A 17,178-nucleotide genomic window follows, 5' to 3' on the forward strand; every position below is an offset into this window, starting at 1 on the left:
ACTGTAGCCAAAACCAAACGTTGTTCGATTCCTGCTTGCGGCAGATTTTTATCCTGAACGGACAATGTTTGTTTTTGGAACGGGTGGCTTTCTCCTATCCTGTCTCCCTTCTCTCTTTGATTTTGGGATGATAAGACCTTAGCAGTTACAGTTCCCTCTGTCAAACCTCTTAAAAAAAATAAATATAAATCACTCTTCATCTCGTTTGTTTGAAATAAACCAGACTACTTTCAACTTTAGCTCAGTGTCCAGTAAAAAAAAAAAAAAAAAAAAAAAATCTTTGAAATAAACCAGACTACTTTAACTTTAGAAAAAAAAAAAAAAAAAAAAAAAAAAAAAAATCCTTTCCCACAGGCATGGCTACAGAAGAGAAGTACAACGATATCCGGTTCAATCTAATGGCTGTCGTGCCAGACAAGCGTCTTGCCATCTCCCACAAGCTTACCCTGCTGAAAGCTAACCGAACCATTGTACTGGAGGTGCTGGACAAGATGAAGAGGAAGAAGCCTGGAGATGAGGAAGAGGACGAGGAGGAAGAGGTGGAGGAGACAGGGGATGTGAACACGAGTGTAAGTTAAAAAAAAACCCAAACCTTCATAGAAACATTTAGTTAATGAAAAAAAAAAAAAAAAAAAAAAAAAAACGACAACTTACTTTCAAGCATGATTTATTAAGGTTGTGACACTTTAATTTTTTTTTTTTTTATCAACACCTATCATAAATAAATTTCCCCAGCTTTCAACAGAAGAGAGAGAGGAGGGGGGGGGGGTTATAAATCAAAATTAGGAGGGGGTGGAAGGAAGAGAGATCGGAAGAGGGGGTTAGCAGGAATTACGAGATACGATTACTTATTAGAAGGACGTACCCTGATGGATGTATTAAATAGATAATTTGTAATTGTCTATATATATACTAGATACTGAGATGGAGATACTACTAATAAGTAGAAAAAATCATATTCCTACCTATGAGGCAAAGACAAGAAAAAAGCATCATGGCCTATTCCACGAAAGAATTCTTATTCTTACTCTCCTCAAAGTTTTCGCAGCAAAAATTGACAAATAGTATGACACTAAAACTTTTTTTTTCTGCTGAATAAGACGTGCAAAGTTCGGAGTTAGAAGTCTTCGTGGAACAGGTTTTTGGGTCTCAGTTTTTGCTGCATTTGGAATTTGGAGTGTGCAGAAATCCTGGAAACATACCTAATTAGATGCTTTATTGACCTATGCTTTATTCAAATTCTATGATTCTGTGTAGAAATATGATCGAATTGTGGAATGCTGGATGGTTTCAGTTACACGTTTATGTCAGCGTGTAGGTAACTGAATCTGCATCCGTCAAACTTCGTTACCATTAGTAATTCAATAGAGCTGCATATTACTAGGTACCTAGCTAAATATAGGGGTGCTTGTAAAAAATTTACTTGATTTTTTGTAATGAAATTGTGTAAAATAAAGAAGAATAAATTTAATATTAATAGGTAGGTAAAACGTTTTAACTGTTTGGTATCTATTATTTGATGTTTTAAACTAGGGTACCAAATTTATTCAAAAACGAAACCGTACATTTCTCAAAGTCCGGCCCGCAGACGCTTTTGATCATCATAAACTATCGAAGCTCTCTGCAAAATTTGAGCGACCTGTGGCTATAGGTATGAGGATCAGAGGTACAAAGAAGAGGGCAAGAGGTTTGGGATGCGAAGATGGTGCGGGCTGTCTTTAATTGGACTGTTGTTATTTAAAAAAAGAAATCAAGGCCTGAAAATAAACCATACTCGATATTGAGTGGAGCACGTTTATAACTAATCTAACTAAAAAAAAAGGTAAAGTCCTGAGAAACGCCCAATCATAATAAATATCGATCCAGGGCCGAATTTAGGGGTACGGCTCTGTATCGATCAGGATATAAATTGAATCTACATCAGAAGAGTCTTCGTCTTCTGCTCCGATTTTCTATCCACTAATACATTTCCCTGTTTTCTTTCCCATCTTCGTAGCAATGTCGGTCACATTATTCGAGTGGATGTCCTTCGCACTCAACCTTTGCTATTTCTTTTAGCAATTGAAATTCAGGCCGGTAAAGCCTGATTCACACTATAGTGCCAGTCAAGGTCCAGTCACGGTCCGGTAACGGTCCGATCAAAAGATTGAGTGAGGTGCCCCTCCCCCTCTCTCTAAATACGGCCCTGGATATAAGTACAAAGTCCGAGGTAACAATCTCAGTTGAACGTTCATGTTTCAAAAAGACTTGGAAAGTAGATAAATAACAAGGTTCTATTAACTTTTTTTCAGCTCCATGATATCGTCAATCTAAGAGAGAAAAAAGACAAGATCCTAAGAGAAAATCAGCCGTTCCGAGAACGAACCTTATTTGTTTAGGATAAAATCCGCCCCGGGCGGGGTCGCGGCCTTGCGCTTACAAGGCGGACGCGGTACCTTCCAAGCTAACTATGCTGGCACATGCTTATTTTTTTACATTTTGAAAAAAAAAAAAAAAAAAAAAATCATTTCTCTCTTCAACAGATGAGGCAAAGGCAGGTGACAAGTCACATATAACAGAAGATAACCAGGTGAAGTCTAGTGAATCAGTAGAAGCAGCAGGGTCAAGTCAGCATAAGATGGAACTCTCTGCTGAATCAGGTATGAAATAATATATCAAATTCTTCATACATGAAACTGCAAAGTTTCGGTGACTTGTGTCGAGTTATGCTCTGAATAGCGTAATTTTGAGGCCGAATAGCGGCCGAACCGTACATTTCTCAAGGTTCGGCCCATGGAGACTTTTGATCTACATTTTATACAGAACCTCTGTGCAAAGTTTGGGCGACTTGGGCCGAAATATGAAACCCTCAGAACCTGGAACTTCTTTCGAAGTTTTTGACAAGTTTAGCCCTTAATAGCGGCCGAACCGTACATTTCTCGAGGTTCGGCCCAAGGAGACTTTTGATCTACATTTTATAAAGAACCTCTGTGGAAAGTTTGGGCGACTTGGGCCGAAATATGAAACCCTCAGAACCTGGAACTTCTTTCGAAGTTTTCGACAAGTTTACCCCTAATATCGCCCGAACCGTACATTTCTCGAGGTTCGGCCCAAGGAGACTTTTGATCTACATTTTATACAGAACCTCTGTGCAATGTTTGAACGCCTTGGACTGAAATATGGATCCCTGAGAAATTCGAAGTTTTTGACAAGTTTAGGCCTTAATAGCGGCCGAACCGTACATTTCTCGAGGTTCGGCCCGAGGAGACTTTTGATCTACATTTTATAAAGAACCTCTGTGCAAAGTTTGAATGACTTGGACTGAAATATGGATCCCTGAGAAATTCGAAGTTTTTGACAAGTTTAGCCCTTAATATCGGCCGAACCGTACATTTCTCAAGGTTCGGCCCATGGAGACTTTTGATCTACATTTTATAAAGAACCTCTCTGCAAGTTTGAGTTATTTTTGAATAAGAACTCTTTTGAGCCTTTTTTTTTCTTTAATGTTTTTGGCTGGGGCCACAAAGGGAGTTTAAACTCGTTTTAAGTTTGATTCTCGTATTAAGCAGTAATATTAAAAAAAAAAAAAAAAAAAAATGACGGGTACTGTTTTGGTAGATAGCCTGTCGAGAATTAACGTCTCGCGACGGGAAAAGGTTTTTAGAACGAAGAAATTAAACAGGAGTTTGGGAATGGTATTTATTTATTTTATTTATTGGAGAATCAAATATAAAAAAATAGATCAATAATGAATATGTCTTGGGAAAATAACTCAACTCTTATGAATTTCAAAATAGTTGATTAATTAATAATGAGTACGTGGATCTTACCTTTCAAACAACCTGCTACTTCTCCGTCCAAAACTAGTCTCTCTGCAATATCCTCTCCTGGGACCCTCTAGGTTCTAGACCGAAGGAAATTAGTTAGGTCAGCAGAAACTGTCAGTGGCGTGACAATTGTCAAGCTAAAAGTTAAAACTAACTTCGTTCATTCTCTAACTGTAACAATCTTCTCCCCTCCTCCACAGACAAGCCATCCACCTCCACCGCCCCCCCTCTCCCCTCCACCTCCACAGATTATTTCACCCCCCTCACCATCCAAACCACATCCACTTCCCCTCTCACGAGTTGTACCTCCAGTCTCGAAGACAGTTGTACCAGTGAGCTGAGCTCGGCGCATGATTCCCCCTGTATGCGAGCCGGGGTGGTGGGGTCACCCGGTATGTCCAGTCCGGGAGGGAGGGATATGAAGAAGTTTGTTGTGATTCGGGTTGCTATGGGAACGAATAATAGTAGCTCTGGACGAAGCAAGAAGGATGGGTCGATTAGAAAGGTGAGACATTAAATTTGTAGCCATCATGTTATTTTATTTCTAGATCTAAAGGTGTATTCAAACATAGCCGACCGGCCGTCGATCGACATCGCAAAATCTATGTTTTCAAGGCAGTGTGGACGGTTCAGTCGAAATCGATCCATGGCCGGTCGACTTGGACACAGCTCTAGAAAAGTTGAAGTCGTATCATAGGTAGGTAGGTGTTATTTTATGGATTTTTTTCTCATTTGAGTGGCAGTGTGCCAGCCTAGTTAGCTTGGTTGTTAGCGCGTCTGCCTTGTAAGCGCTAGGCCGCGGGTTCGATTCCCGCCGAGGGCGGATTTTATCCTAATGGGATAATGTTCGTTCTCGGATTTCTCGGAACGCCTGGCTTTCTCCTATCCTTCTCTCTCTTCGCTTTCGGGACGATACGACCTTAGCAGTTACAGTCCTCTATCAAACCTCTTTTGTCCAATCGGATGTTTGCAATACGTCAGTCCAGCTTGAAAGCCAGTATTTTCTTCACCAATACGTCCCTTAATTTCATTTTTCTCCCCCGCAGGTTTGTTTAGAAGTGGGAGCTCTGCCGAAAGGCTGGGAGAAAACGTCCAAGTCAGACCTTAGCAGTTACAATTTCCTCTGTCAAACCTCTTTTGTCCAATCGGATGTTTGCAATACGTCAGTGCAGCTTGAAAGCCAGTATTTTCTTCACAAATACGTCCCTTAATTTCATTTTTCTCCCCCGCAGGTTTGTTTAGAAGTGGGAGCTCTGCCGAAAGGCTGGGAGAAAACGTCCAAGTCTTGTAAGCGCTAGGCCGCGGGTTCGATTCCCGCCCGGGGTGGATTTTATCCTGAACGTTACGCCTCAAAACGACTGGATTAAAAAAGGAGAAGAAAAACGTCCGAATGCCTTTAATGTCCGTGCCCCCATAGGACATTCGGCCTTGTGAAAATGCTGAAATATAAGAAAAAGGAAAAAAAAATATCCATCGATTTTGACCTCCTGAAAAAACTGTAAACGCGCCCTTTAAGAGCCAGTGCTCTAGAGTAATGCTCTTTTTCTCCGCTAGAGCGCTAAAAGTCGCTGCTCAAATGTAAATATTTGTCGTGTCGTCCATTCTCCATTAAATTTTCTGTTGCGTCCCGTTTAGTCGGTACATGTGCTATTAAAGGTAAGAATTTCCTCTAATTTCCCTTGGAAAATCACGTTTTCCAGCTAATTGCATTGTTTTTTCACTCCCTGATTCCTCTTCTATCAAGCTAAATCGAAATCTCAGCCACTCATAACCTTAAAACCTTGCGAAACAGAAGTTTCTCATGGGCCTTGGCCACTGAGGATTTCTCATGCTTTCCGTCTAGTGGAGGAAGCAAGGGCCTGAAGAGTGGCGGAGGAGAAAGTGGGAGCAAGAAATGTGAGAGTACGTTTGCGCCGAAAGATTTCTCTCTTCGTTTTCGGGATGATACGACCTTAGCAGTTACAGTCCCCTATCAAACCTATTTTGTCCAATCGGATGTTTGCAATACGTCAGTGCAGCTTGAAAGCCAGTATTTTCTTCATAAATACGTCCCTTAATTTCATTTTTCTCCCCCGCAGGTTTGTTTAGAAGTGGGAGCTCTGCCGAAAGGCTGGGAGAAAACGTCCAAGTCTTCCTCCCATTCTCCCTCGTCTTCAAGCAAGGGCCCCCTCAGTCCTTCCTCTAACAAGAGTGCCGAGTCCCCGTCTAGTGGAGGAAGCAAGGGCCTGAAGAGTGGCGGAGGAGAAAGTGGGAGCAAGAAATGTGAGAGTACGTTTGCGCCGAAAGATTTGCAAGCTCTCGTGAAGAATTTGGAGGGAGAGATTGCCATTTGTGAAGGTGAGTTTTTTATTTATTTTTTAAGACAAACATAGAGTTGATAGGGTGTATTGTAACTGTTAAGGTCTTATCGTCCTGAAAGCGAAGAGAGAAGGAGGGCAGGACGTCCAAGTCTTCCTCCCATTCTCCCTCGTCTTCAAGCAAGGGCCCCCTCAGTCCTTCCTCTAACAAGAGTGCCGAGTCCCCGTCTAGTGGAGGAAGCAAGGGCCTGAAGAGTGGCGGAGGAGAAAGTGGGAGCAAGAAATGTGAGAGTACGTTTGCGCCGAAAGATTTTATGAAACACGGAAGGATTAAGCATGAAAATCACGTTTAACACGATGATTTTGTCCTTAAAATATACCCTAGTGTGTCCCTTGAAAAAATAAGTCCAAGAAACAAAACCAAACTGGTATTGGGTTCACCTTTTTACTGGGGTGTGAAATTTTGAGGTTAGGTTTTGTCCCAGTTCCCACAGTTGTGACAGTTGGTATCAAATCAAAAGTCCTGAAAAATAAGTCCAAGAAATAAAACCAAACTGGTATTGGGTTCACCTTTTTACTGGGGTGTGAAATTTTGAGGTTAGGTTTTGTCCCAGTTCCCACAGTTGTGACAGTTGGTATCAAATCAAAAGTCAACAAAGATTACTAAGGCCCGTATTAATAAACCAAACTATAGCGAATACTACAGGGAGGGTAGATCCTAAACAGGGTTTTTCATATTAATAAACCACGAAGTATGAATTTGAAGGTGTGTTCAAACATAGTTCACCGACCGTCGATCGACGAGGTGGATTTATGTTGTCGAGGCAGTGTGGACGGTTCAGTCGACATTGATTAATGTCGATCGAGGGCCGTGTGGACACACACCAAGTAGTTTGATAGGAATTGTAACAATAGAAGTATTATCATCCCGAAATCGAAGAGAGAAGGAGGGCAGGATAGGAGAAAGCCAGCCGTTCCGAGAACGAACCTTATTTTGTGTGTTTAGGATTAAGTTTGCCCCGGGCAGAAATCGATTATTCTCCTTTTTTTGTCAGCCTAGTTAGCTTGGTTGATAACGCCTCTGCCTTGTACGCGCTGGGCCGCGGGTTCGATTTCGCCCTTTTCTTAGTATCCCTCATGATACCTCTGTGACCATTTTTTGTTGGAATTAATAAACACTTGTAGGGTCAGCTGTTGTCATAAAATTTTGTTTTGTAAACTTTTTTTACAGCGTACAATTTCGAGGACTATAGCATCGATTGTTGCTCTTTTTGACATTGTTTTTCAGAGATTAGCTACCTATTTACGTGAGTCCAAAAGCGATCACCCTAGGGCTGAGGAAAAACTCCGACCCCGTCTCAACACGGGAAAAGGCGAAGGAGAAGAAGAATATATTACTAACCCTTGTCTTTTTCTCCCTTCAGAGTATCAGTCCGGGTCTAGTCAAGTCACAGATATTCAAATCCTCACTGGGAGATAAGTTTGACAAATCCTTGTATGAGGCACACCCTTGTCTACAGGCAGAAGATATTGCCAACACGGTCGAGTTTATTCTGAGCTCTCCGCCACATGTACAGGTCAGTAGATAGAATGTATAGGTACTCTGTTTTTACTGTCACAATAAGGGTAAATAGTCCCACGCTACTTTCTATGTGATAAAATGTCATAAAATCTGATAATATTATTTTAGCAGATTTTATGACATAAAATCTAATAACACAATTCTAAGCACTTTCTTATGCAAATAGAATTTTCATAGTATCTGATATTATTTTTTATTGTTATCTGGGCCTTTACTCCCGCAGTCTAAACAGGTTATATTCTACTCAGTAGATATGTATTTTTATCGAGAGTAGCCTCCGTGGCCGAGTGGTTATGCTCCAAATTTTTGAAGTCTAGCCTATAGTAAAGGAGAAAAATGAAGCTCGAGGGGAAGGGGAGAGGTGCCCCCCCCCCTCTCTAAATACGGCCCTGGATATAAGTACAAAGTCCGAGGTAACAATTTCAGTTGAACGTTCATGTTTCAAAAAGACTTGGAAAGTAGATAAATAACAAGGTTCTATTAACTTTTTTTCAGCTCCATGATATCGTCATTAAACCTCAGGGAGCAGATGTGTAGGGACCAATAAAGACATTCCCAGACTGTGAAGACATCTAGAAGAATTCCAACTGAGAAGAGGCTGTAATGATCGACAACGAGTCTCAAATCGTGGACGGAATTTCGTGAGGAAAACTTGGGGATACGAGATACGATTACTTATTAGAAGGACGTACCCTGATGGATGTATTAAATAGATAATTTGTAATTGTCTATATACTAGATACTGAGATGGAGATACTACTAATAAGTAAAAAAAAATCATATTCCTACCTATTAGGCAAAGACACGAAAAAAGCATCATGGCCTATTCCACGAAAGAATTCTTATTCATACTCTCCTCAAAGTTTTCGCAGCAAAAATTGACAAATAGTATGACACTAAAACTTTTTTTTTTCTGCTGAATAAGACGTGCAAAGTTCGGAGTTAGAAGTCTTCGTGGAACAGATTTTTGGGTCTCAATTTTTGCTGCATTTGGAATTTGGAGTGTGCAGAAATCCTGGAAATATACCTAATTAGATACCTATGCTTTATTCAAATTCTATGATTCTGTGTAGAAATATGATCGAATTGTGGAATGCTGGATGGTTTCAGTTACACGTTTATGTCAGCGTGTAGGTAACTGAATCTGCATCCGTCAAACTTCGTTACCATTAGTAATTCAATAGAGCTGCATATTACTAGGTACCTAGCTAAATATAGAGGTGCTTGTAAAAAATTTACTTGATTTTTTGTAATGAAATTGTGTAAAATAAAGAAGAATAAATTGTAATAACCTGTTCTATACTAAATACCAAGCTTCACTAGGATTATAGGTGAAGGTCAATAGAATAAAGTCTTGTAGCAATATCACGTGCATAACTAGAACTTTATCACAAAGTCGAGCCAGTCTCTGTTGATGTATCACATATCACACGAGGGCAATACCTATAATAACAAAAATGTCCATTAAATCTGGAGAGTAAAAAAAAAAACACACACACACATACACGCCAACAACTTTACTCCATGGATCTCTTGACATAGGTTCCTAATTGTGTGATTTTTTTTTATCTATTTTTTTTCCTTTTACTTTTATTTTATTTGTATTTATTTTTTCTTTCATTAAAAAAAAAAAAAACTTGACGTTAAAAACACCGGGTTTCGTGTATTAAAGTTAAGCAACGCTGAGCGTGTTAGGGTACGTATCTTGACAGTCACGTGCTCGTAAATTGCCACGGGGACAAACGTGGGTAAAGCCAGCATCTGGTCTAGGGGGGGCAGCCGCGGTTTAAGTAATTACCCCCGCGGTTCTTTTCTCTTCTTCATCATCAATTCATCATTTAGGCACCTATAACTCTTCCTCTTCTGACTCTCTCTGTATTCTCATTTTCTTCTTCTTTTTCTCTGTGTCTAGAATCCAGAACCAATACATCATGCAGCGCTGGGAAAATAAGGTGGCTCTAGTAACGGGTGCCAATTCTGGCATAGGAGCTGCCATCACACGCCGCCTTCTAGATTTTCATTTATAACTGTCGCAGCTCTCTGCAAAATTTCAGCGACCTAAGGCTAAAGGTAAAGTCCTGAGAACCGCTTATTCCTTTTGAGTTTTTTCCCCGTATAGCCCTAAACAGCAGAACTTTGGTCCGGAATAACATCCGAACCGTACCTTCTGGAAATAGGGCCCAGGGACATTATTGATCTACGTATAATTTATTCCTTCTTTGTTTCAAGATTGAGCTACTTTGGCCGAAATAATTTAAAGTCCTGAGAAGGGAGAACTCTTTTTGAGCTTTTTCAAAGATTTCACCCGAAATAACGGCCGAACCGTACATTTCTCGAAGTCCGGCTCGCGGAGACATTTGATCGTCATAAACTAACGAAGCTCTCTGCTCTCTGCAAAATTTGAGTTATTTGAGCGACCTGTGGCTAAAGGTAAAGTCCTGAGAACCGCCTATTCCTTTTGACCGCTTTTTTCCGTATAGCCCAAAACTTTGCCAATATCCATAGGTCACCAACCTCCTTGACTTCTTCATGGCTGAACCATCTGAACCAATGAGATTGTGAGATTCTGCTTTATGGAGGAAGTGTGGACGTCCAAAGCGGAATCTTATTGGTTCAGCCATGTTGACTGTAAAAAAAGTCACATGATAAAATACGGCTTATAAGAACCTCGAGACATGGCCCTTTTCAGGATTTTGTGGGGGGGGGGGTCAAGAGTCACCTCCTTGACTTCTTCATAAAGTCTTCATTTGCAGGTTTAAAGCAGGGGTAATTTACACTGCACAACCTAGAAGAATTTATTTTTATATCTATTTATTTTATACAACACAAAACGCTCCTAAATTTTGTTTTTAAAAGTACTTCCAATAGTTCCAATTAAAATTTAACATGACCATCACTCACTTCCTCATAAATTATTCATAGATATTGAAGTTATTTGAAAACAAAAGCATACTCGTGATAAGAAAGTTCTGTAGAGTTTTTATCTCGAACTCAAAGGGTACAGTTTGCTACAACCTCAGAAGGTAAGTAGCTATGATGTAAATATTCATTCTGTGTAAAACAAAAATCCAAGACCAGTCACTCATTGCTGACAAAGGTCCTTACACTCGACAAGTCCAGTCTATTTGGTTTCAGTCCGTTGTCCCCAGTACCTACTTACTCCTCAGTCCAAATGTATTCAAGTCAAATATTGAGTTTCTACTCACATCAAGTCCACGAGTCCATTAATTGATGTCTAAAGATTTTGCTGCATACTGAGTTTTAGGTTGGTTTGGATGTTTGTACTCATTGTAATTAGGTACTTTTAGATTATTCCAAAGGCTATCCTTTGTTATGATACCTACACATGTGGCTACACATTTCACAAGTGGATGTCCTTCACACTCAACCTTTGCTATTTCTTTTAGCAATTGTGGGTGTGTTTATGAACAGGGCTGAGATGAGCTCGGACGACGTGAGATAGCTGTCCCGGCGGCAATTTTTAAAATTCATTTTATATTTATTTTTGTTTGCTTTGTAATTTGCTTGTTTTTAATAGCTAATATAAATGAAAAGTATAATATAAACGTGCAAACTAAAGATAAAAAGTAAAAAATGAATTCAGATTGTACAAGTTGCGGAAAAAAAAACAAAAATTCGAATTTCCCGCCAACTTTACACACAAAAAGGCCGACGATGGCCTATCTCAGCCCTGTACATAAACACAGCCTGAAGCTTGCCAATGTCAACCAGTCAATGTCATACAGACTGCTATCCACAAAAGCAAATGAAGTACACATTCCTTTAGTGTGGAAGAGTAACGCCAAAGAATGCGTAATATTTACTACCTATACCTATACCTATATATTTGTAATATTTTATTATTTTATAAGATGTTTATTACCTTCTTGTCATACATATACATATATCTATATCAATTATTGTTACAAATAAATAAAACATAAAAAACATATAAAACAAATCATTAGATACCTAGATCCGGTGGGGTAGGTAATAGGTATCTTTTTTTGTCGAGCGTTATTGCTAAGTATTTTAAAATCATTTCCCGTAGCCAGACAGGCAGGCAATCAATTAATATTGAACTTTATTTATGTTTTGCTGTCATGTAGGTGTACATACCTACATTATTATAATCACAAGGCCTAGGTAGTTTTTTTTTTTGCCTCCATGTTAGTGTTCCTACTATGTACGTAATATAGGTATCATAGTGCAAAGTATTTCTTATATACCTATGTATAATGTATATGACTACTTTTTTTGAGCTTTCATTTGTAATCTATTCTTCTATTCTACTCTTTGTTGTTATCAAACAGATTTTGTTTGTTAACTTAGTAGGGAATTTTTCAGGAATACAAGTCATATTTGTTCAATTACTTTTATGTTGTTTTCTTCTCTGCTTTCAGAACTTGAATTACAAATTCTTTATCATTATTTAATTTCAAGTTTTAGCTTAAATAGCTGTGTTTTACCTTAGACTAATACAGGGAGCACAAAATGTCTTCAAAACATTGTGGAGCCACAGCAAGATTGAAGCAAGATTACATGAAATTGAAGAAAGATCCTATTCCATATGTCATAGCAGAACCAAACCCAGCTAATATTTTAGAATGGTAAGTTGGTTTAGAGGGAGGGGAATAATGGAGTAGTTACGGACCCTCTCAGTATTAAAGAAGTAGGTACCTAGATTCTATGTATTAGTTAGGTACTCTTTAAAATTAATTTTTTGACTGCAACAAGTTATTAAGATTCATCAGATCATGAGATTCAGTTGAAGGAATTTTAATCAGAATCCACACTTTGATCTATCAATATTTACCGAAGCACATTCACACTACAAACATTTTTTTCCCCACCAAAATCTTTTGGTCTTTTCTATTTTAGGTATAGTTGATGTTGATTGAGATACCTAGTTTGAAGATACCTTCAGGAAGAAAATCATGGTTGGTATTTGGACTTGATACCTACTCATTTTAAATAATGTGGTGCATTAGGTAGGTATTAAACTGGTGAGACAGGTCATAATTCAACAATCTAAATAAAGCAATATTTTCCCTTTTACTTTGCTTGCTACAGGTTCTATGTGGTCATTGGTCCAGAGAATACCCAATATGAAGGAGGCATGTACCTGGGTAAACTAGTTTTTCCAAGAGATTTCCCATTCAAACCACCAAGCATCTATATGATAACTCCCAATGGTAGATTCAAGACCAACACTCGATTGTGTCTATCAATGTCAGACTTTCATCCTGATACATGGAATCCAGCATGGAGTGTATCAACCATCCTCACAGGGCTGCTCAGCTTTATGGTAGAGAGAAGTCCAACTTTGGGGTCAATAGAAATGTCTGACTATGAGAGACGACAACTGGCTGCCCGTAGCCTACGATTTAATTTGAATGACAAGAACTTCTGTGAATTGTTTCCTGACCTAGTGCAAGTAAGTTAATAACTTTCCTCTGTAAAATCTTAACCATAGACTATGAAGCTCTAAAATCACAATACCTATTTCAATTTCTTTTGAGAAATGGAAGCTCAAAAATTACTCCCAGATTTTAATTTGGTCTTAAGCTGTAAAGTCTAACACAGGGCCATATTTGGTGGGGAGGGGAGTGAGAGCAACCTCCGTGGCCGAGTGGGTATCAGAATAGGCATGCATGCTGGAGGTCCCAGGTTCAATTCCTGGCTCTGTGCTTGGAGTTTGGGGACTCCAAGCATAGAGCTGAAATGGCTTAAATAAGTTTTTCCTATGGCTTGAATAATTAACCACCATTGTCCTCTTTCCAGGGCACAAATACTCCAAGCATAGAGCTGAAATGGCTTAAATAAGTTTTTCCTATGGCTTGAATAATTAACCACCATTGTCCTCTTTCCAGGGCACAAAGGAAAAGGCTATTTTAGTTATCCAAATCTAACAACGACCGACATTGTATAGGGGGATTCTTTCTAGCCATATGAAAAACACTATTGCGTAAGTTAACAGGCTGTGATTTACTGGAAAGACTTATAAGGCTGTGTACCTATTCCAAACTACAAAGCTGGTCAAAGCCTTCTAGCTTCACCTACATTCGTAAAAGCTGGTTGGGTAGCTCTAGAAAAGAACCTTTGTAATCTTTGTACCATTTATTTCTGAATATTCTGAATTTGCGGGCAAGGATCATTTATTTTTACCTTACCTTAAAGATATATTTTTCCCGCCATTTTTCCAGAGGGCAGTGTTGAGGAGTGGAGACATATTCTAGAAGTCAATGTTATAGCTCTCAGTATATGCACGAGAGAAGCTGTCAAATCCATGAAAAGGAGAGATGTATCTGATGGCCACATCATTCATATGAGCAGGTGAAAAGTATTTACTATACCGAGGACTCTGCTTTTGGTAGCCAACCCCAGTGTTCACACTCTCGCCTTGTAAAGAGGAGTCATGGGATCGAATCCCAGGCTAAGCTTGAAATTTTATCTTCAACAACGGTGACAAGTTTTTTTGTACGGGATAAGAATAAAGCTTATTGCTAGGGCTAAAGCCGTAAAAGGACATGTTAATCTTCTTAGAACAGTATAAAAAAAGTAAAAAGCAATCATAATAAATATCGATCCAGGGCCGAATTTAGGGGTACGGCCCTGTATCGATCAGGATATAAATTGAATCTACATCAGGAGTGTCTTCGTCTTCTGCTCCGATTTTCTATCCACTAATACATTTCCCTGTTTTCTTTCCCATCTTCGTAGCAATGTCGGTCACATTATTCCCAAATTACCAGCGTTACATTTCTATTCTGCCAGCAAACATGCGGTCAGAGCTCTCACTGAGGGACTTAGACAAGAACTGAGGAATATCCAGAGCAATATTAAGATTACGGTAAGAGACAGTCAGGGCGGTATCCAGGATTTTGCCTAGGGGGTGGGGGGGATGCTCCAAATTTTCGGAGCCTGGCCTATAGTCAAGGAGAAAAACTGAGCTTAAATATGGTTCTGGAGACAGTAAACAGTAAGGAATTAAAATGAATTCTAGAATCGAGACACAAAAGAAAAAACAAAAAATGTCACTCAGCGTCAACCTGCGTACACCGGCTTCAAAAATGAACATATCATATATAATACATTAAACGATTTCTAAAACTGTAAACTCCCAGTCGAGTCGGGACCAAGTGCCGATAAGTTTAATAGCGTTTACTGTGTTCGGACTAGTTTAATTGTACATATAATGTCATAATTTTTTGAAGTCGGTCTCCTCAGATTAACGGTGGGTACCAGCGGGTTGAAAATCTGGAAATCCAGCCTAAGAAAAATAAAAATATGGTGTGGATATTAGAAAAAATTATTACTCACCCTTGTTGTAACCAAACTGTAGCCAAAACCAAATGTGAGTCCAAAAGCGATCACCCTAGGGCTGAGGAAAAACTCCGACCCCGTCTCAACACGGGAAAAGGCAAAGGAGAACAAGAATATATTGCTAACCCTTGTCTTTTTCTCCCTTCAGAGTATCAGTCCGGGTCTAGTCAAGTCTCAGATATTCAAATCCTCACTGGGAGATAAGTTTGACAAATCCTTGTATGAGGCACACCCTTGTCTACAGGCAGAAGATATTGCCAACACGGTCGAGTTTATTCTGAGCTCTCCGCCACATGTACAGGTCAGTAGATAGAATGTATAGGTACTCTGTTTTTAATGTCACAATAAGGCTAAATAGTCCCACGCTACTTTCTATGTGATAAAATGTCATAAAATCTGATAATATTATTTTAGCAGATATTATGACATAAAATCTAATAACACAATTCTAAGCACTTTTATTGTTATCTGAGCCTTTACTCCCGCAGTCTAAACAGGTTATATTCTACTCAGTAGATGTGTACTTTTATCGAGAGTAGCCTCCGTGGCCGAGTGGTTATGCTCCAAATTTTTGAAGTCTAGCCTATAGTAAAGGAGAAAAATGAAGCTCGAAGGGCACAAAAGAAGAGCTAGACAGACGAGCACAAGAAGAATTGAAAAATCGAAGGACATCAAATTCAAGAACAGGTCTTCAAAATTCTCTCAATGAACATCTAGATCAGCAAAGTCCAATGAATGGAGCAATTACCAATATTTGTTTTATTATAGGCTTGGTAGCTTTTGCTTTCATAGTCAAATATGTTCTGAGAAGTATTGCAGCAGCAGAATAGAGTAAGTTGAAATTATTAAGGTCAAATTAACAGGTAATTAGTTGTAATACTGTTGTGGCAGATCCCGTTTTCAGAACATGCTCAGAGTTACCAAAAATGTCTAATATATTGATGAAGAGGTAATATTATACTGGACAAAAATCTCAAATATGGAAATCTGGGACTAGACTTCTAGAGCTTTCCAAAAGGATCCCGTTTTCAGAACATGCTCAGAGTTACCAAAAATATCTAATATATTGATGAAGAGGTAATATTATACTGGACAAAAATCTCAAATATGGAAATCTGGGACTAGACTTCTAGAGCTTTCCAAAATTGGCAATAGAATAGCATCACTTCAAAAAACTGACCATAGGTATAGGTAGGTACCTAACAAATGAGGTAATGTTTGAGGTAACAAATGGGGTTTGTGTTCCTATGCATCCCTGAATACGACATGGTCACTCATTTCTTTGAGTTGGTTCAAAAATGAGTGACCAATGACCATTTCGTATTCAGGGGACACATGTTACAAATCCGTCGAAATTTGGGATAGAAAAAAAAAACATCCATCCCTACACCCAGTGCAAAGGGTTCATTTTCATAATGCCTTGTAATTCATTAGTCTCTATTATTTTAATGGTTTGTATTCAGGGGACACATGTTACAAATCCGTCGAAATTTGGGATAGAAAAAAAAACATCCATCCCTACACCCAGTGCAAAGGGTTCATTTTCATAATGCCTTGTAATTCATTAGTCTCTATTATTTTAATGGTTGTGAAGATTTCATACTGTTAATTTGACCTTGCCAGTTTCTTTCAAAAAGTAAGATCATTTTTCAAATGTAAAGATAGAAAAACCCGTAGGAGAAAAAACTTAAATAGTTTGAACTTGATCGAACTTTTTGAGGATATGACAAAAAGAAATATGATTCCTCCAAGTGTAGGTCCGAGAGTAGAGTTCCTCTAAAAATGAAGTGTCTTGTAGGATCTACTTCCTTTTTCTGTTAACAACAGTACCCAAGCAAAGCCTGAAAATAATAATAGTGCATAATTATACTGCTCGCATAGGACTGAAAAGTCCCTTTATTCCAGCAGTAGGCTACTACTGTTTTTATAGTTAAATTCTCAAATTATATTGAGGATAAAATTCCATACTTCGGCTGGGATTGAACCCACGTCCTCCTGTTTACCAGGCGAGCGTCTTAACCACTACACCACCTATTCAAAATAAATAAATAATAAATGAAAACAGTCTTACTTCTTGATAGATGTTATGAATATTTTATGATTATTTTATATGTTAAATAATAATTTTTGCTCGTACTGTATGTAGGTAGTTAGCTCGAAGAAAAAT

At 38.8% G+C, this 17,178-nt stretch overlaps 2 protein-coding genes and 1 long non-coding RNA gene across 3 annotated transcripts; all 3 read left to right on the forward strand.

Annotated features, from left to right (window-relative positions):
- Nucleotides 1-356: 356 nt before the first annotated feature.
- Nucleotides 357-6,650, forward strand: LOC103510673 (putative protein TPRXL). Its single transcript, XM_017444677.1, has 6 exons — nucleotides 357-505; nucleotides 1,997-2,076; nucleotides 2,523-2,639; nucleotides 4,007-4,311; nucleotides 5,885-6,143; nucleotides 6,598-6,650. The coding sequence occupies exons 1-6, from the start codon at nucleotides 357-359 to the stop codon at nucleotides 6,648-6,650; spliced, it is 963 nt and encodes a 320-aa protein (XP_017300166.1).
- An 878-nt stretch (nucleotides 6,651-7,528) lies between these two features.
- On the forward strand, nucleotides 7,529-8,786 carry LOC113468048. Its single transcript, XR_003391913.1, has 2 exons — nucleotides 7,529-7,680; nucleotides 8,181-8,786. It is a non-coding gene; the product is annotated as an uncharacterized LOC113468048 (long non-coding RNA).
- Nucleotides 8,787-10,526: 1,740 nt separating this feature from the next.
- Nucleotides 10,527-15,977, forward strand: LOC103510674 (ubiquitin-conjugating enzyme E2 J2). Its single transcript, XM_017444676.2, has 4 exons — nucleotides 10,527-10,708; nucleotides 12,089-12,295; nucleotides 12,759-13,122; nucleotides 15,626-15,977. The coding sequence occupies exons 2-4, from the start codon at nucleotides 12,180-12,182 to the stop codon at nucleotides 15,839-15,841; spliced, it is 696 nt and encodes a 231-aa protein (XP_017300165.1). The 5' UTR covers nucleotides 10,527-10,708; nucleotides 12,089-12,179; the 3' UTR covers nucleotides 15,842-15,977.
- Nucleotides 15,978-17,178: the final 1,201 nt, after the last annotated feature.

Source organism: Diaphorina citri, unplaced genomic scaffold (assembly GCF_000475195.1).
Source record: "Diaphorina citri unplaced genomic scaffold, Diaci psyllid genome assembly version 1.1 scaffold632, whole genome shotgun sequence".
In the NCBI taxonomy this organism is placed as follows: Eukaryota; Metazoa; Arthropoda; class Insecta; order Hemiptera; family Psyllidae; genus Diaphorina; species Diaphorina citri.

Bases quoted from the DNA above. Each gene is read 5' to 3' on its own strand.
- LOC103510673 (XM_017444677.1), top strand. From the start codon at position 357: ATGGCTACAGAAGAGAAGTACAACGATATCCGGTTCAATCTAATGGCT. The intron at 2,077-2,522 runs GTAAAGCCTGAT...TCTCTTCAACAG, and splicing joins AGCAATTGAAATTCAGGCCG to ATGAGGCAAAGGCAGGTGAC. The intron at 6,144-6,597 runs GTGAGTTTTTTA...CAGTTCCCACAG, and splicing joins AGAGATTGCCATTTGTGAAG to TTGTGACAGTTGGTATCAAA.
- LOC103510674 (XM_017444676.2), top strand. From the start codon at position 12,180: ATGTCTTCAAAACATTGTGGAGCCACAGCAAGATTGAAGCAAGATTAC. The intron at 12,296-12,758 runs GTAAGTTGGTTT...TGCTTGCTACAG, and splicing joins CCAGCTAATATTTTAGAATG to GTTCTATGTGGTCATTGGTC. The intron at 13,123-15,625 runs GTAAGTTAATAA...TGAAGCTCGAAG, and splicing joins TGTTTCCTGACCTAGTGCAA to GGCACAAAAGAAGAGCTAGA.